Here is a 19,091-nt window from a genome sequence, read left to right as displayed (position 1 = left end):
TTCTTTCCTCCTCCTCCTGGCCCAGTTAAAACCAGAAATCCAATTCTCCTGAAAGCCTCCGTCTTGCCCGAGGAGTTGGTTGTTGGTTAGGGCACAGGCCCTTGGTGTGGTGGATGAAGCTGGGTTTAGAAATACTTTTGGTGATGGGGAGGAGGGGGAGCCAGATAATCTGCTGATCTGTCCTGGGAACCAGCTTGGAAAAGGCTGGTGTTCGAGGCTGGGGGCAGAATTCAGTTCTCTCTGGCCTACTTTTTCCCCTTATGGAGCCTAGAGTTGGAAGCTTTTTAAAACCCAAACACTTAATTACCTCCCAGAGAAAGTGTCAATCCAGAGAGTGGAAGGGGGTGGGAAGGAAGGATGGGGAGGAAGAAGAGAGGGATGGGGAGATGGAGAGATAAAGACACAGAGAGAGGAGATGTAGAAATAGAGGCAGAATGAAGCATTGACTGAGGCAAAGACTAACAGAAGGGGGAGAGAGGAGCATTCATTAAGCACCTACTGTGTGCCGGCCTCTATGCTAAGCATTTGCAAATATTCTTATTTGATCCTCACAACACGAGGCAGGTGCCTTTATCTCCATTTTACAGCTGGAGACACCGAGGCAAACAGAGGTCCAGTGACTTGCCTAGGGTCACACAGCTACTAATTGTCTGAAGCTAGATTTGAACCCAGGTGTTCTTGATTCTAGACCTAGCACTATCAGAAAGAGATAAGGAGAGAGAGAGAGGGAAGGAGGGAGGGGGGAGAGGGGGAGGGAGGGAGGGAGAGGGGGAGAGATTGTGTTAGTTTAAGACATGCTTACTTCTTAAGGTTCAGAATGAAAAAGAGATAGTTACTACCCTTAGTGAGGAGGGGTCGGAGGGAATGCGTGTGTCCACATCACTTACCTGCTTAAACCACTGGCTCCCTGTGGCCTCTTGGATCAAAAGCAAATTCCTTAGGTTGGTATTTCAGGCCCTTGAAATCAACAAATCAAGCAATCAGTGAACAAAGATTTATTAAGTGCCTAATGTATGCCAGACAATCACAGGAATGCTGTCGCACAGTGGAAAGAACACTGGCCTGGGCAAGCATCTTAGCCTTGTTTGCCTCAGTTTCCTCATTTGTAAAATGCACGTAATGATGGCAGGGTTGTTGCGAGGCTCCAACGAGGCAGCACAGTTCAGGCCCATTCAAATGCTAGCTGTTGTCATCTTCACTTCAGTAGCTATAGAGAGGACAGTTGGGAGACCCTCCTTCTCCCCATTCCTTGGGGCTAAAGACTTTTCTGGGACCTCATTCTAGGGATCGCCTCACTCATAACGACATCGTGGGCACCACTTACCTGTGTATGTCGAAAATATCTGCATCTGGAGGAGAAATAGAAGGTGAGTCCTTCCTTGTGCTCTCCTCCCTCATTCCCTCCTTCCCTGGTCTCTGCCCGTGGTGCTGGGTGGGGTGTGGAGCGGTGTCCTGCCTCATTCTGTGTCACTGTCTGTTAGGGAAAGTGTTTCGCAGTGAGCTCTCAGGCCCCTCACCCCCGCTAGTTCGAGAAGTTTCAAAAACCCCCATTTAGCCGGACACCCCCAGGCAGTCAGTAAACATTTATTAAGTGCCTACTGTGTACTAGGTACTGTGCTAAGGGCTGAGGGTGGGGTGTGCGGCATGGTGTTGGAAGACCCGAGTCCAAAATCCTCTCTGATACTTATAAGCTGTGTGACCTTGGGCAAGTCACTTACTGTCCCTGGGGACTCAGTTTCTTCATCTGTAAAGTGAAGGGATCTAGCTCTAGAACTGTGGTCTCTGAACTTCCTGGCCATGGTCCATCTGAGACAGTGATCTCTCCAGGAAAGGGGGAAGCCTCTCTATCATCTGTGTGAATGAGATCTAGGAGCTCTGTGTTAGATAACCCCACACTGGGGTGTGACCTGCATCACTGTCTCTTCTGGTGGCCAAAGACTGCGTTGAGAAGGTTTTCTTAGATAACACCCGCCAGCTGTCAGGATTTCTTTGATTTCCGATGTGCTGCACCTGTGGTGGGGGTGGTTTTTGCCGCTAGATGGTGTGTGTGTCAAGGGTCTCTGGGAACATGAGCATCTCTGTCAGCTGGGAAACCAGGCTCAGCCACCCTCTTCAGAAGGGAGCAAAGCCTCCAACACCTTTCTCTCACCCCCTTCAGCTCCAACAGGATGGACCCTTGTGGATAGTAAATGAATTACCCCCTGAGCCAGCCTGGTGCTTGTGAAATGGATTACTCATACAAAAATGTACGAGAAGGTCTTGGGTCCCAGGCTCTCTACCCAAGTAGGGAGTGTGCTCTCCTGTGCCCTTAGAGACCCTTTCCCAGGCCCCTCTGGCTGGATTTCTGCTTTCTGGGGCTATTGCTCCTGACCAGGACAATGGGCACAGGCGTCAGAGGACCCAGGTTCCAATATCACCTCCGATCATCTTGCTACCGTGGCACCTCAGACCTTCAGCTCCTCTGGAAAGCGAAAGGGTTGGTCTCAGAGTTCCCACATAGGTTACATCTATGATCCTAACCTTTTCTGAAGCTCTTAGAACATAGGATTTTAGTTTTTAATCATCAGTCATAGTTTCCAAACTAGGCTATTTTTACCCAGTCTGGAAATCAGACTACCATTTTCCTAAGAAACCAAAACCAGGGCAGTTAGGTGGTAGGATGACACAGTGGGAAACTTGGAGTCAGGAAGACCTGAGTTCAAATTCTGCCTCAGATCCTAGCTGTGTGACCCTAGCCAAAGCAGTTAGACTTTTTTTTGGGGGGGTGCTCCAGATAAAATTTATTATTGTTCAGTCATGTCTCACTCTTTGTGACCCCATGGACCAGAGCGCACCAGTCTTGGGGTTTTCTTGGCAAAGATTGGAGTGGTCCGCCATTTCCTTCTCTAATAGTACCTACTTAATAGGGTTGTTGTGAGAATCAAATTAGAGAACATATATATTATAATATTACAGCATACTATATATACTATGTTATTTATTATGTATTATTATGTATACTATGTATAAAGTATGTAGTGTATTGAGGCACATTATTGTTATTATCTGACTGTTTGGCCCTAGTCTAGAGGCTTTTGGAAGCAGGAATGACTCTACCTCTGTCTCTTAAATTTTTACTCCCCAGACGTCTGGCTGCTAAGGCTTGTTTGGGTCCACCCACCTCCAACTGCAATCCTTAAGACAATAGATTGCTTTCCTTAAATGCCACCGCTGCTACTTTGAAAGATTGAGTTGAAAGATTAATTGGTTTTCCGGAAAGTCCCTCTGATGTTTTAATGACCTGCACATAAGTAAACAAAGCTTGTTCATCTAGAACCATGCATGCTAAATTAACCAGAGGAAATCCAGTTTTCTCCCCATGTGGATAATGCAAACTTCATTTCTGTTTGACCTTCCCGGGTGTTGGTATTATATGAATTTCTTCCCCCCACTTCTTTATTCTGTCTGGCTCAGGGTAATAGCCTAATGAGTCTGAATTCCCTGCTGGCAGGGAGAGGGCAAGCTAGGGAGAGAGAGGGCTCAGGATGTAGTTAGTCATTGCTGGGAGTTTGTCTCCTGGGCGGTTAATCTGCAGAAAGAGGATGGATGGATGGCATTTTCTTTGGGAAATTGTCCTGTTTTAGGATAAGTCCTGGTGGGGTCTTGGAGGTATGGGTGGGGGGCAATCTGGGATCTTCTCCCCTTTTCCCTTTGCTCTCTCTCCCTGGCATTAGCCCCTTGTACTTGGCTCTCCCTGGGAGGGGGTGGGACACAGAGGTTGTGGTTGTTTGTCCTTCTAGAGGGGATGGTTTAAGCCTGAAGGAGCACTCAGGTCAGAGGACTAGGAGGGAGGCTTGTGGTACTTTCAGGCTCACTACCCTGGGCAGACCCTGGGTCTGGGGATCTCGCATCCTCTTTTGGGAGGGAGGCTGGGACTGATTAGAGCGTTTTATTGGGTGTGATCTGCTAGCTGCCCTGTCCTGGCACTTTATGGGGAAGTGAGGGGGAAGGGGAGGGAAGGGAGGCGATGGGCAGCAGAAGTGGGGGGTGGAGCTGAGCCAGGGGATGCTTCTCAGATGTTGCACGGAAAAAGAAAGACTTGAAGATTCCTGTAGTGCTCAGATAGATCTGACCTCAGCAATCCTACGAAATCAGATGGGAATGTGACATCTGACATCATCCCCCACCTGACTGCTGTCCGTGGCTGTGTCCTGAGCAGCAGAGGATGGGGCTGCATTGACTCCATCCATCGACAGAAAGAGACAGTTGGTGAGATTAGTGGTCAGTCTGTGGACAGGGTGAGGGGTCAGTGTTAGGCCTGAGTCTGCGCTGTGGCCAGGAGTCTGTGGCTAGGGAACAGCGTTTCTCTCTGTGAGAAGCCAGCTCGTCCAGATGGCATTCAAGGCTGTGACCTTGGCCTCATTAGCACCAAGTTCTAACCACTGAGCAGCCTGGCCCGGTCTGTTTGTAATAATTCATCAGGAGCTTAAGGCTGAATCTGTTTCCTTCTCACTAACAATTACTGATGCTTTCCTCAGAGCTGTAGCAGCTCCTACTCCCTCCCCCTCCCCCAGACTCCCATTCTGCCTTGTTATTGCTGAGAGTTGTTCTTGCTCAGGAGGCCAGCTTTCCCACACCAGGGTCACACTTATTTCTGGGGGATATGAAAAAAGCGGTGAGTTATTATTCCTGTACCTTCAGCTGTCACTAACCTGAATTCCTGGGCTCAGGGCCCCTCTCCTGAGGGCAGATGGACTGAGCAGGGAAGCTCCCGGCCCTGAGCAGAGCCAGAGATGTGGCGTCTCACTGCTTCACCCTGACCCTCTTTGCTGTTTCTTACCCCACCTGCCTCTAGCTGTTTGACATGCTTGCCATCCCTTCCTCCCTCCCTCCTTCCCTCCCTTTCTCCCTCCCTCCCTCCCTTCCTTCCTTCTTTCCTCCCTCCTCCCTCCCTCCCTCCCTTCCTTCCTTCCTTCCTTCCCTTCTTCCTTCCCTCTTTCCTTCCTCTCTCCCTTCCTTCTTTCCTCCCTCCTCCCTCCCTCCCTCCTTCCTTCCTTCTTTCCTCCCTCCCTCCTTCCTTCCTCCCTCCCTTCCTTCTTTCCTCCCTCCTTCCTTCCCTTCTTCCTTCCCTCCTTCCTTCCTCTCTCCCTTCCTTCTTTCCTCCCTCCTCCCTCCCTCCCTCCCTCCTTCCTTCCTTCTTTCCTCCCTCCCTCCTTCCTTCCTCCCTCCCTTCCTTCTTTCCTCCCTCCTTCCTTCCCTTCTTCCTTCCCTCCTTCCTTCCTCTCTCCCTTCCTTCTTTCCTCCCTCCTCCCTCCCTCCCTCCCTCCTTCCTTCCTTCTTTCCTCCCTCCCTCCTTCCTTCCTCCCTCCCTTCCTTCTTTCCTCCCTCCTCCCTCCTTCCTTCCTTCCCTTCTTCCTTCCCTCCTTCCTTCCTCCCCCCTTCCTTCCTTCCTCCCTCCCTTCCTTCTTTCCTCCCTCCTCCTTCCCTCCCTCCTTCCTTCCTTCTTCCTTCCCTCCTTCCTTCCTTTCTCCCTTCCTCCCTTCCTCCCTCCCTCCTTCCCTCCCTCCCTCCCTTCCTTCCTTCTTTCCTCCCTCCCTCCTTCTTTCCTTCCTTCTTGCCTCCCTCCTTCTTTCCTCCCTCCCTCCTTCCTTCCTTCCCTTCTTCCTTCCCTCCTTCCTTCCCTCCTTCCTTCCTCCCTCCCTTCCTTCTTTCCTCCCTCCTCCCCCCTCCTTCCTTCCTTCTTGCCTCCCTCCTTCTTTCCTCCCTCCCTCCTTCCTTCCTTCTCTCCTCCCTCCTCCCTCCCTCCTTCCTTCCTTCTTGCCTCCCTCCTTCTTTCCTCCCTCCCTCCCTCCCTCCTTCCTTCCTTCCTTCCTTTCTTTCTTCCTCTTGATATGATCTTACTTTTTGTTGTGAGGTTGTTGAAACCTGACTCTCATCTAACTCATTAGCTAGAGCTCCCATCTTTGGGTCATGTGCAAGTCTGATGTTCATTTTGATGCCTTGGAACAAGTCATTGATAAAAAATGTTAGACAGCATAGGGCTCAGGACAGATCCCTTCGGAACTCATTCGACAGAGTCTTCCCAGAGAGCTGACCCTGAAGCCTAGACGACTGTTCTTTGTGTTTGGTTATTCAGCCACTTTCAAATCCACCCAAGTCTGTTGTCATCTAAAGCATTTGTTACCTCTTCTGTGAAAATGGCCTGAGACACTGAAATGCTTTGTTGGGATCTAGATAAACTCCGGAGAGGGGCAGGGGGAGAGGGGAGAGGGGGGGAGGAGAGAGAGAGAGAGAGAGAGAGAGAGAGAGAGAGAGAGAGAGAGAGGGAGGGAGGGAGGGGCAGAGACACAGATAGAGAGAGTGAGACTGAGTGCATTCTCCAATATATATTTCTTTCACCCATTTAGCAACCTTTTGGTCTAGGCTTGGATTTTGTTTCCTGAACGTATCTATTTTCTCCTTTTACCTAGGTGGTCTGTGGTATACATACTCTCAGAACAATATCACTTCTTTTTTACCCCTCATTGGTATTTACCCCAAAGTTCTCTACCTTTCTTTCCCACTCAGATTCCTGGATTTCCTCACATGAATACATTTTCTTCATTTAAAAAAAATTCTGAATTTAATGAACATCAGAAAGGAGAGCACATATCTATATAAAAAAGAGAACAGAAAAAGAGATGTATATGTGAGCCTGTGAATCATATTACATATAGCTTGCTTCTTAAAAAGGCACATCACAAATTCACATGTTACTTTCAAAGCTGTTTGGCTTATCTGTGTTTCTTTATGAACTTTCTTTTGTTTTCTTTGCATTAAAAAAATTCCAAACAACTAACTTTTCAATGACCCATTTTTTTGCTTTAGCATATTTTCTTTATATATAAAATCTTACTTCAGTTCATTTCATTTATCCTATTTTTCTTTTTTCTTTTCTTTCTTCCTTCTTTCCTTCCTTCTTTTTACTCCTTCCTTCCTTCCTCTCTCCTTCCTTCCTTCCTTCCTTCCTTCCTTCCTTCCTTCCTTCCTTCCTTCCTTCCTTCTTTCCTTCTTTCCTTCCTTTCTATCTCTCTCTCTCTCTCTCTCTCTCTCTCTCTCTCTGTCTCTCTCTCTTTCTTTCTCTCCCTATTTTGACCAAGCTGAAAATGCAGGGAACACTGATGGGCCCAATCCCACTGCTGATTGGCACGGGAACGTTGACCTGCTCTGTTTCTGACCTGAGCTGGTTTGCCCCTCCTTAGGCAGCCTGGTTGCCCCCTACTCATCATGTTGGTGTCAGACTTAGTGTGGTCACATGATTGGCTTAGCCCACCCCAGCTCAAAGCTCCCAAGCTCCACTTTTCCACCAGCCTCAGCTCCCTCAGGTAGCTGGGGTCCCAGGCGGGCACCACCGTGTTTCACTCTCCTCTTTATTTTAAATACGGCCTTTTCTTCCACAGCTGCATTTCATTCTCGAGTCGCAGCCCACCAAGTCTCCATGATATTTATGAGGCTGCCCCTGCCTTCTTCTGCTAGGATATCTTGTTGGGGTGCTGGTATTGGGCCTGTGATTATTGCTTTGTCTTCCTTGGTTGTCCCTCCCTTTGAGTTACTGGGCATCTCTCCTGCTGTTTTTCTTCCTGTATTGTAGCTGCTGCGCTATGTGCTGGCAAGCTTGGTAGATATATGCAGGCAGTTTTCTCCTCCTTCCTCTCTTTTTGGTTTAAAGCCTTATTGATCAGATTTACAGGACTCCAAGCAAGCATATATTTTTTACCAGGCCTCATTAGGTATATCCCATCCCTGGCCCCACATCCAGGAGGCCTTTATTTTAAGTTGTGGTCCATAAATCCAAATTCTGTCCCAGATACCACCTTCTTAACCAGCTACTCCCATCCCAAAGTTTCCTTTTCTCTTCTGAAGCCCCTCCCTTCAGTCGTCAGCCATAATTAAAACACCACCTGCGCCCCTGAAGTCTTGCCCATGGCTTCACCATCCTTAGCGATGCCTTCTCGGTTCCTTCTACTAGGATTGTGTGCGCATCTCCATCATTAGAAGTGGGCAGTGGTTGTCAGATTTAGAGGTCCTCCACTGTGTCCTAGAGAGATGCTCAGAAGACCTAGGCTTGGGCCTTGTCCTCAGTGAGTGTGGACACACAGCTGCCCCCCTAGACTCGGCTCCTGAGCAGACCCACTTCGATGACCGTGGTTGTGGTCATCACCATGACTTAGTGTGGTCTCTGAGAGCCTACTGTGTGTCATGCCCAATGCTGAGGAAATGAAGAGAAATGGGAGATGAGCCTTGTCCTCCAGAAGCTTATAGTCTGGGTGGCAGGTGGGGCCCTAGGAGGGGGGAAAGGAAGAGGGGGAGCTAAGACTCACACGCATTATGAAAACTAACAGTACAATGTGACGACAGATAAGGGCCACAGAACTGGCTTGGGGTCTGAGAGCCGAGGGAGGCCAGAGTAGGGGGAGCTCTCTGTGGGGCTGGAGTGGCCAGAGGAGGCTTCAGGAAGGAAGTGGGCAGGACTAGAGCTGGGTCTGGAGGTCCTCTGGTTAAAGAAACAGGAGGAGGAGGGGGGGAAGTGTGGGAGCGGGATGCCCTTCCCTCACCCCATCTCACGACGTGAGCAGACATTGAGAAGTCAGACAGATGGACGTCACTGACCAGACACACGAGAACAGAGGCTTGAGGTACAGTGGACAGGGCACGGGCTGTAAGGTTAGTGATCCCAGGGTCAGGTGACCCCGGGATGCTGTCAGCCTCAGTAGGTCTGTTTCCTCTTCTGTAAAATGAAAGGGTTGGACTTGAGGTCTGTTCTGGCTCTAGAGCTAGGGTCCTGGCTTTGTGATCTTGGGTAAGTCATATCAACTCCCCAGGTCTCAGTTTCCCTTTCTGTAAAAATGAAGACTCAGATGTTTCTGAGGTCCCTTCCAACTCAGGGATCCTATGGTTTAGTGTTTGTATCACATGCAGCTCAAGGAGAGGGACATTTGTAGGGGGTGCAGGCAGGGGAGGGAGTTGGAGGAATTCCATGATTACTCAAGATGGGATGTGATGGAGAAAGGGAACCTGACCTTGTCGTCAGGATCAATCTGGGGAGGCTTCCTGGAGGAGGAAGAGGAGGAAGGGGAGGGAGAGGAGGAGGAGGAGGAGGAGGAGGAAGGGGGAAGATAAGGAGGAGGAAGAGGAGGAGAAGGAGAAGGAGGAGAGGGAAGAATAGTAGAAGAGGCAGAAGGGAGGAGAAGGAGGAGGAAGAGAAGGAGAAAGGGGAGGAGGAAGAGGAGGAGGAAGGGGGGAAGATAAGGAGGAGGAAGAGGAGGGGGAGAAGGAGGAGGAGGAAGGGGAGTAGAAGGAAGAAGCAGAAGGGAGGAGGAGGAGGAAGAGGAGGAGGAGAGAAAAGAGGAGGAAGAGAAAGGTTTTCAGAGTTTGCCAACTCCATCTCTAAAAGGACTTTCTTTTCTTTTTTTTTTTTAACCTTATCAGGTACGGTAGCTCTGATGGAGACCTGGGCCGGCTCCCTTCTTAACCAACATGTTCTGGGACTTCTCTTTACCAACTAATTCCTTTAAGTAAACTGGTGACTGCTCTTGCATGAGCTGCTCTGCCTGCTGCCTCCTGCCCGACTAACCCACAGCAGCTTGCCTGTGAGGCAGGGTCTTGGCCTGGTCCTCTCCCCAGCTCTAACAGCATCCTTTTCAAAGCCCTTTCCATTTGTTATCTCACTGGAGCTTTCCAGCCATCTTGGGTGGTAGGTTGGACAAAGTCAATTCGATTCAGTTCGGTTCAGCTCAGTTCAATCCATTTCAATCCAACGTTTGACATCAAAACGATCAATGTATTAAGCCTCCTACTATGTGCTAGAGACAGTGTGGTGTAGTGGGTAGAGAGCTAGCCTCACAGCTGGGAAGAGCCTGGTTCCCGTCCTGTGTCCGACACCTTCTGGCTGTGAGCCTCCTAATTAACCCTCTCAGGGTATAAGTTGCTGAGTACGTTCCCACTTGCATTGGCAGGGGCTCATTCCTCACCCAAGAGCTCCTTAGACCGACGAAATCTGAGTTCCAGGCTCTTCTGTGCCAGGGGCAGAGACCCAGCCTTGGAATCCGCCCCAGCTTCAGTCTCTGCCTCTGACACCCACGGGCTCTGGGACTCTGGCCTGTCAATGAACTCCTCACTGCCAGAGGCGACGAAGACTGGAATTTGGGGGACAGTTACTGATCTGTCTTGGGGGAAGGAGTTTGTCACTGGGAGTGCCCTCTACCAGAGCAATTCTTTAGCCCTCCTCAAATGTGGTGGGAATACAAGGAAGAGACAGTCCCTGCTGGTGGTGGGAGCCCGGCAATGATAAATATGAAATAAATATGATAAATAACATATGCAACAAGGAAAAGGAATTATTTCGGGTCCTAACAACCAGGGTAGATGTTCTTAATGTTTTTTGGGGGGGGCTTGGGGGGTTTCTGAAGCCTTTGGATTCCTCAGAATCATGTTTTTAAATGCATAAAATAAATAGGCTTACAAAGGAAGCCAATTATATGGAAATTCAGGCATCAAACTTAAAAAAAGGGGCCAATTCTGGGCCCCTAAGTTAAGAACCCCTGAACTGAGTGTCATTTGGCAGCAGGAGGGGGGATGGAGGCCCAGGGACCAAGGTGAGTGGGCCAGACCCCAGGCCTCCTGACTCCTTGGCCATCCAGCGCCTCTTTCTCTCCCAGCTGTCGGCCTCCCTGGCCATTCTTGGGCCAGCCAGATTGGGAGGAGAATGTACGCAATGTTGGGCAAAGTGAATTCTATTTTCCGAGTGACTCATGACGCTCATTTCCAAGTTGCTTCATCATCGCTTCTTGACGTGAACGGTGGCTCTGCCTTCCGTGGGCTGCATCCCTCCCTGCTAATGAGTGGTAAACGTGCATAAGTGCACCGGGGAGAGACGCTCTGGAACCGACCCTTCTCTACAATAAAGAATGGTCTTCCATATGGGACAGCCCCTGGCCGGAAAGTAAGGCCAGAATCTCTGCCCCAGCACCTCAGCAAAGCCTGTTAACCTTTATAAATCTCATTTTCCTCGTCTGTGAAATGAGCTGCTTGGACCAGACCAGGGGTCTCTGAACTTGTTTTTCAATATTTTGGTAACTGTATTTCCATTCAGTGGGTTTCCTTGGTAATCCTGGGAATTTTATTTTATGCATTTAAAAGCATCCTTCTGAGGAGGGGTCCACAGGCCTTTACCAGACTTACTGCCAGAGGGGTCCAGGACATAGAAGAGGTTATAACCCCTGGATTTGATAATCTCGGTTTACTTCCAACTCTCCCTGCCTTAGAGGTGTGGAAAGGGAGTCCGAGGAGCTGGGTTCAAATCCTAGCTCTCTTGTGGCACTGGGCAAGTTACCTAATATCTCCAGCCCTTGTGATTCTGCTGTAAAATGAAAGGGAAGCGGTAGCACTAGAAGACCTGCATGTTATAGTGGACAGAATAGGGGCTCTGGGAGAAGAGGATCTGGGTTTGATTCCTGCCTATGTCACTTTCTATGTTGGCTGAGTTAGTTTTCCTTTCTAGGCATTTTCTGTTTGTTAACCTGTAAAATAAGGAGGATGGGTGAGGTAACCTCCAAGGGACTCCCCCCCGTCCCCCACCACATCCAGTTCTGTCCCCAGGATGGACATGTTGCTGGGGATATAGGCATGGATCTGGGCCTGCTGAGACTGGGCTGAAAGGGTTCCAGAGTGACGGCTCTCATCATGGCAGTGTTGGCCTTTTCCTTCTGGACCTCTAGGGGTGGAAATAATAATTATAGCTCTCCCTTCTTAAGATTTATAAAACATATGCTCCATAATAGACATATGAAGTACATGTGTAATTATCCTCATTTTACTGTTGAGGAAACTGAGGCCCAAAGGCTTGATGTGACTTATCTGGACTGATAGGGCTAGTGAGTGTAAGACCTGGGACTTGAACTCAGGTCACTTGACTCCCAGACAGTGTCATTCAGAGAGGTGGGGGGTGGGGTGGAGGTCAGGAAAATGAGTCTCTGGAATAGTTCTGGTCCAGAGAAAGCCTCCTATCTCCAGGGTGGCTAAAATCTCTTTCCTTCATTTGGTCAATAAATGTTTACTAAGCGCCTACTGTGTGCCAGGATCTGTGCTAAGTGCTAGGGTTACAAAAAGAAGTAAAAGACGGTTCTTGCCCCCAAGGACCTTACAGTCTAAGGGAGGAGACAACATACAAACAGCTGTGTGCAAACAAGACACAGACAGGACAGATAGGAAATAATTAACAGAGGGAAGGCCTGGAAGTAAGAGGTGCCGGGGAAGGCTTCCTGTGGATGGTGGGATTTAAAGGAAGCCAGGGAGGTCAGCTGTCAGGGCGGAGGAGAGAGAGCATCCCAGGTGAATCACATGGAAAATGCCTTCTGGAGGAACCAGAGCATCTGCCCCTCCAGCCGGTTGGTCGGATAGGTCAAGGTCTCTGTCCAAGGTAAAGGTAGGCGTTTGCTTTGGCTTCCAGCTGCCTCATTGCCAGTGTCTCTCAGCTGGGTCCATTTGGGCTGGGGGCAGCTGGAATAACCCAGATGCTTCTAGTCCAGTTGGGGCTCGTTCATAGAGTGTCAGAGATGGGCATGGATCCTCAGAGGTCATTGGGTTCCGCTCCCTCCTCTGGCACAGGGAGGACGCTGGACCCTTGAGAAGGGGGAATGGCTTAGCCAAAGGGGACCTCAGAGATCTGCCGGTCTAGTTTTTAGAGGAGAAGCCAAGGCCCATAGAAGGTAAGTGACTCACCCAGGGTGACACAGGTAGGAAGGTGCAAAAGTGGGCTCTGAATCCACTGCTCTTTCTACAGTGGGGAATGTTTGGAGTTTTGAGTGTTCCTGCCTCTTTAGCGAAGCCATGGCTCTCCCCCATCGCTGCTGCAGGGATTGCTGTGGATGACCAGTCCAAGAGGGCTTTCCTTGCCCCCTTCTCTCTTCTCCCTGGGAGGTCAGAGCCGATGCCAGCCCCCACCATCGGGGAGTGCACTGTCTACAGAAAGTACTGTGGTCTGAGAGTCAGGAGATCTGGCTTGGTCTCCATTCCTTCCTTGCTACATGACCCTGGGCAAAGCCCTTCATCTGTAGGAGCCTCTCAATGGCGAAAATAAAATCTGCCCATCTCATAGGTTTAATTCAACAGACCTTTATTAAACACCTACTGTGCGCAAGACAGTCACTGCGGTGTTTTAGATAGAAGCCGAGTTAATGATTATAGCAGTTAGCATTACAGAGTGCTTTAAAATGTGCAGAACACTTTACAAATAGATCATGTGATCCTCGGAACAGCCCTATCAGGGAGGTACCGTTATTAATAATAATAGCTAACATGGATAGAGCACGTACTGTGTGCCAGGCACCGTGCTACATACTTTACAGATACTATCTTAGGGATCCTCATAACAATCTTGGGAGGTGGGTGCTATTAAATTATTTCCATTTTACAGGTGAGGAAACTGAGACAAAGTTGAAGGTTAAATAATTTGGCCAGGGTCACACAACTAGTGTCTGAGGCTGGATTTGAACTTGGGTCTTCCCGACTCTGAGTCCGGTGCTCCAGCTGCTGCACCCCTTAGTTGTCAAGTCCTGACATACTGACTTTATGACCTTGGGCAAGTCACTTAACTTCTCATTATTCTGGGTAATTCTCTCAGACTATTTAAATAGAATTGATGGCTGTTGGTGGAGGGAGTTTCCTCACTGGGAGTTCCCTGTGCAAATAAAAGCACAGGCCTGGCTAAAGACCAAATGAATGAATAAATGAGTTAATAAATAAATGGAGTGCTGGGCACCATTCTGGGGGCTGGGGATACAGCTTCCATCCTCCTGGGTCATCCTAAGGAAGGCGATGATTTGTGACGGTAATTTGATTATTTATGATTATAATTAGGAACAATCGAATAAGCGGTCCGGGCATTTCCAGGGGGCGGCGGCAGCTCCTCTCAAGTCCCCTCCCTCTCTTAGGTGCTGGGGTCTTATTGGGGGCACTGTTCTCTTCCCATCCGTAGAACCGAAGTGGTGGGTTAAGGGTGTCCACAGTTCAAAGATAGAGCAGCCAAAATGCTGAAAGCCCAGTGGGGAGAGTGGCAGGCCTGGAGTCAGGAGATCCAAGTTCAAACCCAGCCTCAGACTCTGACTGGCTGTGTGATCCTGGGCAAGTCACTTTAACTCTGTTACCTTGGTTGTAAGGTGGGGATGATAATAATAGCCCCTTACCTCCTGGGGGTGTTTGGGGATCAACTGAGATGATTTGTGAAGTGCTATGTAAGTGCCAGCTGCTTCTGCTGCTATCAGCACTATCGTTACGACTGTTATTATTAATGTCACCCTTGGCTGGCCGGGCCAAGGGGCGTCGGGCACCTTGAACCTGACTACTCGGGCTTTGCGGTGAACGTGGACACTCACACACAAACACATGTGCATTCACTCAGTTATATACCATGCACACGCATGCATACGTATAGTCAGGCATACCTCACTGGACAATGCCTGGTCAGAAGCCCCCAGGCTGAACCACGCTCAGACACACAGAATGTACCACACGGGTGTACCCCTGTCCCCAAGATATATACATATTGACCTCCTACACAAATATATTCAGTTACGCATGGGCAGATACATGAACACAGGTACTCACAGACCCACACACAACATACACACATGGTTTACACATATGTGTGATCGCTGTCCGCATCTGGCATCTACACCTGGGCCATGAGTGTTTTCTCTGTTCTTTGGAACTCCCAATGGGGAACTAAATCTCTGAGGCTCATGGGCTCATAGGCCAGCTTGTATTACAGCTGGAAGGCTCATTTCTCAGCCTCAGACCCAAGCAGGGACATCTGGGCAGAGACACAGGGTGGTTAGACCCCAAGGCTTAGGGAAGGCAAACCTACTTAGTCTCCATGCCCTTAGAATCTTCCCTCCTTAGAGAGACCCCCTTGATTGTCACTGTCCCTGTCAGTAAGGTCAGCAGGTAGTGGGGGCAGATAGTAGCACTATTGGGCTATGGGAAGTTCTACCAGATATAGAGAGATAAAGCACATATCTTAATACGCTTAATACGCTTACTGTGTGCCAGACACTGTGCTGATGTGTGAGAATCTGGTCTAAGCAGAATGAACAGGTGTTGGAGCCAAGGGATGGGGCATGGAATGGAATGTGGGGCTGTCATAGGCATACTGAATGAGCCATAGATTAGTTTGCCTGCTCTTCTGTCTATCTGTTCTTCTGTCTATCTGTCCACCCACCCACCCATCCATCCATCCATCTATCCATCCATCCATCCATCCACCCACCCACTCACCTGTCCACCAGCCCGTCTGTCTAAGCATGCATTCATGTAATCTGACCCCGGATGACAACCTCCTCCATGACCATGCTAACCCTCTTCTCCATTTCTTTACACTTCAGAGGAGCCGCCTGGTGTGGCCAACCCTTACCGTGCCTCTGACCGTACGTTGCTTGCCTCCTGATGGGGAGAAGGAGGGATTCCTGGGCTGGGGTTCCTTTGGGATTCAGGGGCAGGTGGTATACTGAGTGGGATTCTTTTCAGTCTGGGGTGGGCTGGGCAGGAGAGAGGGACCATCATCATTCACTAAGCACCCACTCTGGGCCAGGCACTGAGGATACAAGTATAATAGATAAAAGCCACTCCCCCAGGGAGTAACGTTCTCATGGAGGAGAGAAGTACATTAATAAGTAGAAATTGCTTTAAACAGAACACTTCTCTCCCTCTTTCCCTCCCATTTCCACCGAGTTTTCTTTTTTTTCTTCCTAGTTAGGGAGCTGTAACAGGTCCAGCTCACTGGTCTGGTCTGTGCACCACATTGGGCAGAGAGAGACAAAAGCAATAATGAGGCAAAGTGGACCGGTTCTGGCCTACAGGGAGCTTACAATTTAGTGGAATATCCTCTTGGGCCAGAGTAGGAAAGGAAGAGAGAATTGTTTCTCCGGAGCCCAGTGGACAGTCCCCAAATCATTTGCAATCTGTTACAGTGATTCCATTCTCCCTCTCCCTTGGCGAATTTGGTTTCCTGAGGTTTTGGGGTTCAGATGAATATTAAATGAGTTCCCCGTCCCTGAGCCTACACTCACCAGCTGTCATGGGGGGCTAGCAGAGATGGGGCAGCCACTGGGCAAGAAGAGGGCAGGAGAAGATAGGGGAGGATTTACAAATTTGCAGTCAAATGGCTGATGCCCTTGGGGAATGGACATCTGATTATATTTATAAATGATATTTATATTTATATTATATATAAATATATTTATATAAATCATATTTATAAATTAACTCCCATAAGTCAGGCCCTCTCTGCTGCCTCCACAATGTTCTGACCAGTCGTCATATGCTGAGTTCTTTCCTGAGGCAATGGGCCTCCCTCTCCTACTGCCTCAATGCTCCCATTAGCTCCATCTCAGCTGTTAGCCATGGCCAACAGTGCTGAACTATCCTCTTGGCATGGCCATCTCCAGGGCCCCAATTCTTATTCCCTTTTGGAAAATTGGGAGTGGTTTATCTTAGACTTTATCCCAGGTCATGCTATAAGAAGCCAACAGAATCCAACTGTTGCCTGCTCAGAGAAAAACTCTCACTCTGACATAATGTCCGGGCCTGCTCCAGGTCCTCCCCCCTCTTCCCCTGCCCATTAGAAGGGGCAAATTACTCACCCCTAAACAGACCCCTGGTCTGAGAGAGCATACCATTGTCTGTGTATTTAGGGAGCCCTTGGTTTTTTAGGGACAGCTCTGATTCCTCTCCTCAGGATAAAATTAGGCTCTACTCAGCAATAGGTCCTCAGCCCGACCCATGTCAACCTAGGCAAAGTAGCCTTTGCCTTCCTATTCTTTCTATTGAAAAAATATCATGGCTTTTGGTGGCTGGAAGCTGGGATTCCCATTACTAAAGCCTCTACTACCATCTTCCTCCTCTGCCTCGTGTATGACAACAGTAATGATAATGAAAACAGCTGTTTGCCACGTAAGGTCCCACTTTCGACTTCATTATCCAGGATGGAGAGGTTTGCATGGGGTGTGTGTGGCTGGGACAGCTTTGGTGAAGTGAAACGTGAAGGTCTGAGTAGCATGACCAAGGTAGGGTTCAATGAAGACCATTTGAAACTTAGCCTTGGGTAGGGGATACGGCCTGGGGATAGGAGAAAATAATAAAAGCTGGAAATTGAGACTCAGGGACAAAGACTGGGGCTCAAGGCCAAGGATGGGAACATGAGAACCAGGGATTGGCAGCTAAGAGTCAGGAATGGGAACTAAGAGCCAAGGCTGGGGAGTAAGGACTAGGGATGGGAGTGCATGTGGGTAAGTGTTACTGACTGCGAGGTTCGCCAAACTGGACAGTGATGGGAGCCTGGAAAAATTCAGGTTGTGTGCTGGTCTCCCCACTACCTCTGTAACTGATTCTCTTCTATGGTTTCCTAGTTGATGATGGCCTGGGTTTCCTCCCCACCTTTGGACCCTGCTACGTGAACCTTTATGGCAGTCCCAGAGAATTCACTGGATTTCCTGACCCCTATGAGGAACTCAATCTAGGCAAGGTGAGGCTGAGGTGGCTGCCAGCTGGGAGGTATGGGATCATGTATGGAGAAGTGGTGGGGTAGAGATCTGTCTTGGGGGCTCCTGACAGTACTATTCATTGGGGAAGACATGAATTAACTCCCTAGGATATGTCCTGGCTATAATGCATTTCTGCCGCCAATTAATCAATAAATATTGATTAAGTACCTACTATATGCCAGGGACAGTGCCAAGCACCAAAGATGCAAAAAGAGGCAAAAGATGGCTTCTTATGGGTCCATAGCCATAGGGACAGACACCATCCCCCCACCCTCAGCTGTACCCTATTTCATGCCTCTCCAGTTGAACCATCACCAGCAATGTCCTCTCACGTTGGCCATTTTGAATATCCCAAATCTTGTTCCCTCCTGGAGTAGGGAGTGGCCAGACACAGGCTTAATCAAAGAACTAATCAGTAGCTACGTGCCAAGCACTGTGTTGCTATCCCACTGGGGCGACTATGTACGGACTCTTTGGTTCTGAATCTCTATCCGACTCCAGGATCCAGTCCTTTTCTGACCCAGGTCTGACTTTCCTGGACTCCCTGAGGAATCTGACTTACCTTCCTAGTTCTTGTCCTGATTCTCCTTCTGACTTAAGCCCCAGGTGTCCCTGCCCACCTTCCTCTCCTCCCCAGCTCCTGAAGACACAGGTCCTATCTAAGTATCCAGTTTCTTGCCCTGGTTCAGACATAAAGACCCCAGACCCCAATTCCTCTGAGGGTATAAGCCGAATGTCCAACTCATAATGTTTTGACTGGCTAGTTCCTTTCTAACCTCCCCTTTCTTTTCCCTATGCATGTTGCTCACCTGGATGTCCTGACCCCTTCTGACATTTTATCTTTGGTTTAGCTGGGTTTTAGCTCCTTAGTCTAATAACCTCCAATCTACCCCACTGAACACATAATGCCTGTCTGTCAAAATATAGAGAAGTGGATGAATTGTCTATAGAATAGCCAAGAAAGACACGGATGGTAGGTGGTCTCCTCCTTTGCCCCCAAGTAATCACGTCTGAGACTGAACTCAGCCAGTATGACTGGTCTGAATGTTTACGTGAAGGCTTCCATCTTCATCAATGGTGAGCACATGAGAGGATATCTGTTTGGGTCTGGGTCTAAAAAAGGAAGATGCAAGTCTTGAGAAATGCAAATATATTTCTCAAATCTTTGGCTACTGTCTGTGCCCTAGTTAGGAGCCCCTGCTTTCACGAATGACCTTCAGAAACAGGGAGCTCATAGGGTCACAAATAGAGAAGGACCTCAAGGCCATCTTGCCTGACTCCTCATTTTGCAGGGGAGGAAGCTGAGGCAGGCCCAGAGAGGATACCTAACTTAGTCGAGGTTATTCATGTACACAAGTCACAGATTTGCTAATTGTCCTTAGTTCACTATGGTCGTTAACCAGACTTGGTTGTTAGCTGGAGGACAGACACAGCTACCATGGGGAGAGGATTACGGACGGGAATTGGGCTTAGGAATTCACTCTCCTATCAGCTAACAGGCTCTCATGGCCCTCATTGCCCCATTCCTCTCCCCTG

General features: G+C 49.1%; 1 protein-coding gene across 15 annotated transcripts in view; it reads left to right on the top strand.

Moving 5' to 3' along the window:
• DYSF (dysferlin) overlaps positions 1-19,091 on the top strand; it is a gene marked incomplete at its 3' end in the record, with an annotated part of 227,243 nt that overhangs the window by 100,891 nt on the left and 107,261 nt on the right. For 11 of the 15 annotated variants that reach the window (XM_036749059.1, XM_036749057.1, XM_036749053.1 and 8 more), the window contains 2 exon segments: positions 1,285-1,367; positions 17,421-17,536. In XM_036749059.1, the coding sequence (XP_036604954.1) occupies positions 1,285-1,367; positions 17,421-17,536 (199 nt within the window). 15 annotated transcript variants of the gene reach the window in all.

Source organism: Trichosurus vulpecula, chromosome 3 (genome assembly GCF_011100635.1).
Source record: "Trichosurus vulpecula isolate mTriVul1 chromosome 3, mTriVul1.pri, whole genome shotgun sequence".
NCBI lineage: Eukaryota > Metazoa > Chordata > Mammalia > Diprotodontia > Phalangeridae > Trichosurus > Trichosurus vulpecula.
Note: the sequence above shows the minus strand (reverse complement) of the source record. Positions and strands in the feature narration are given on the sequence as shown.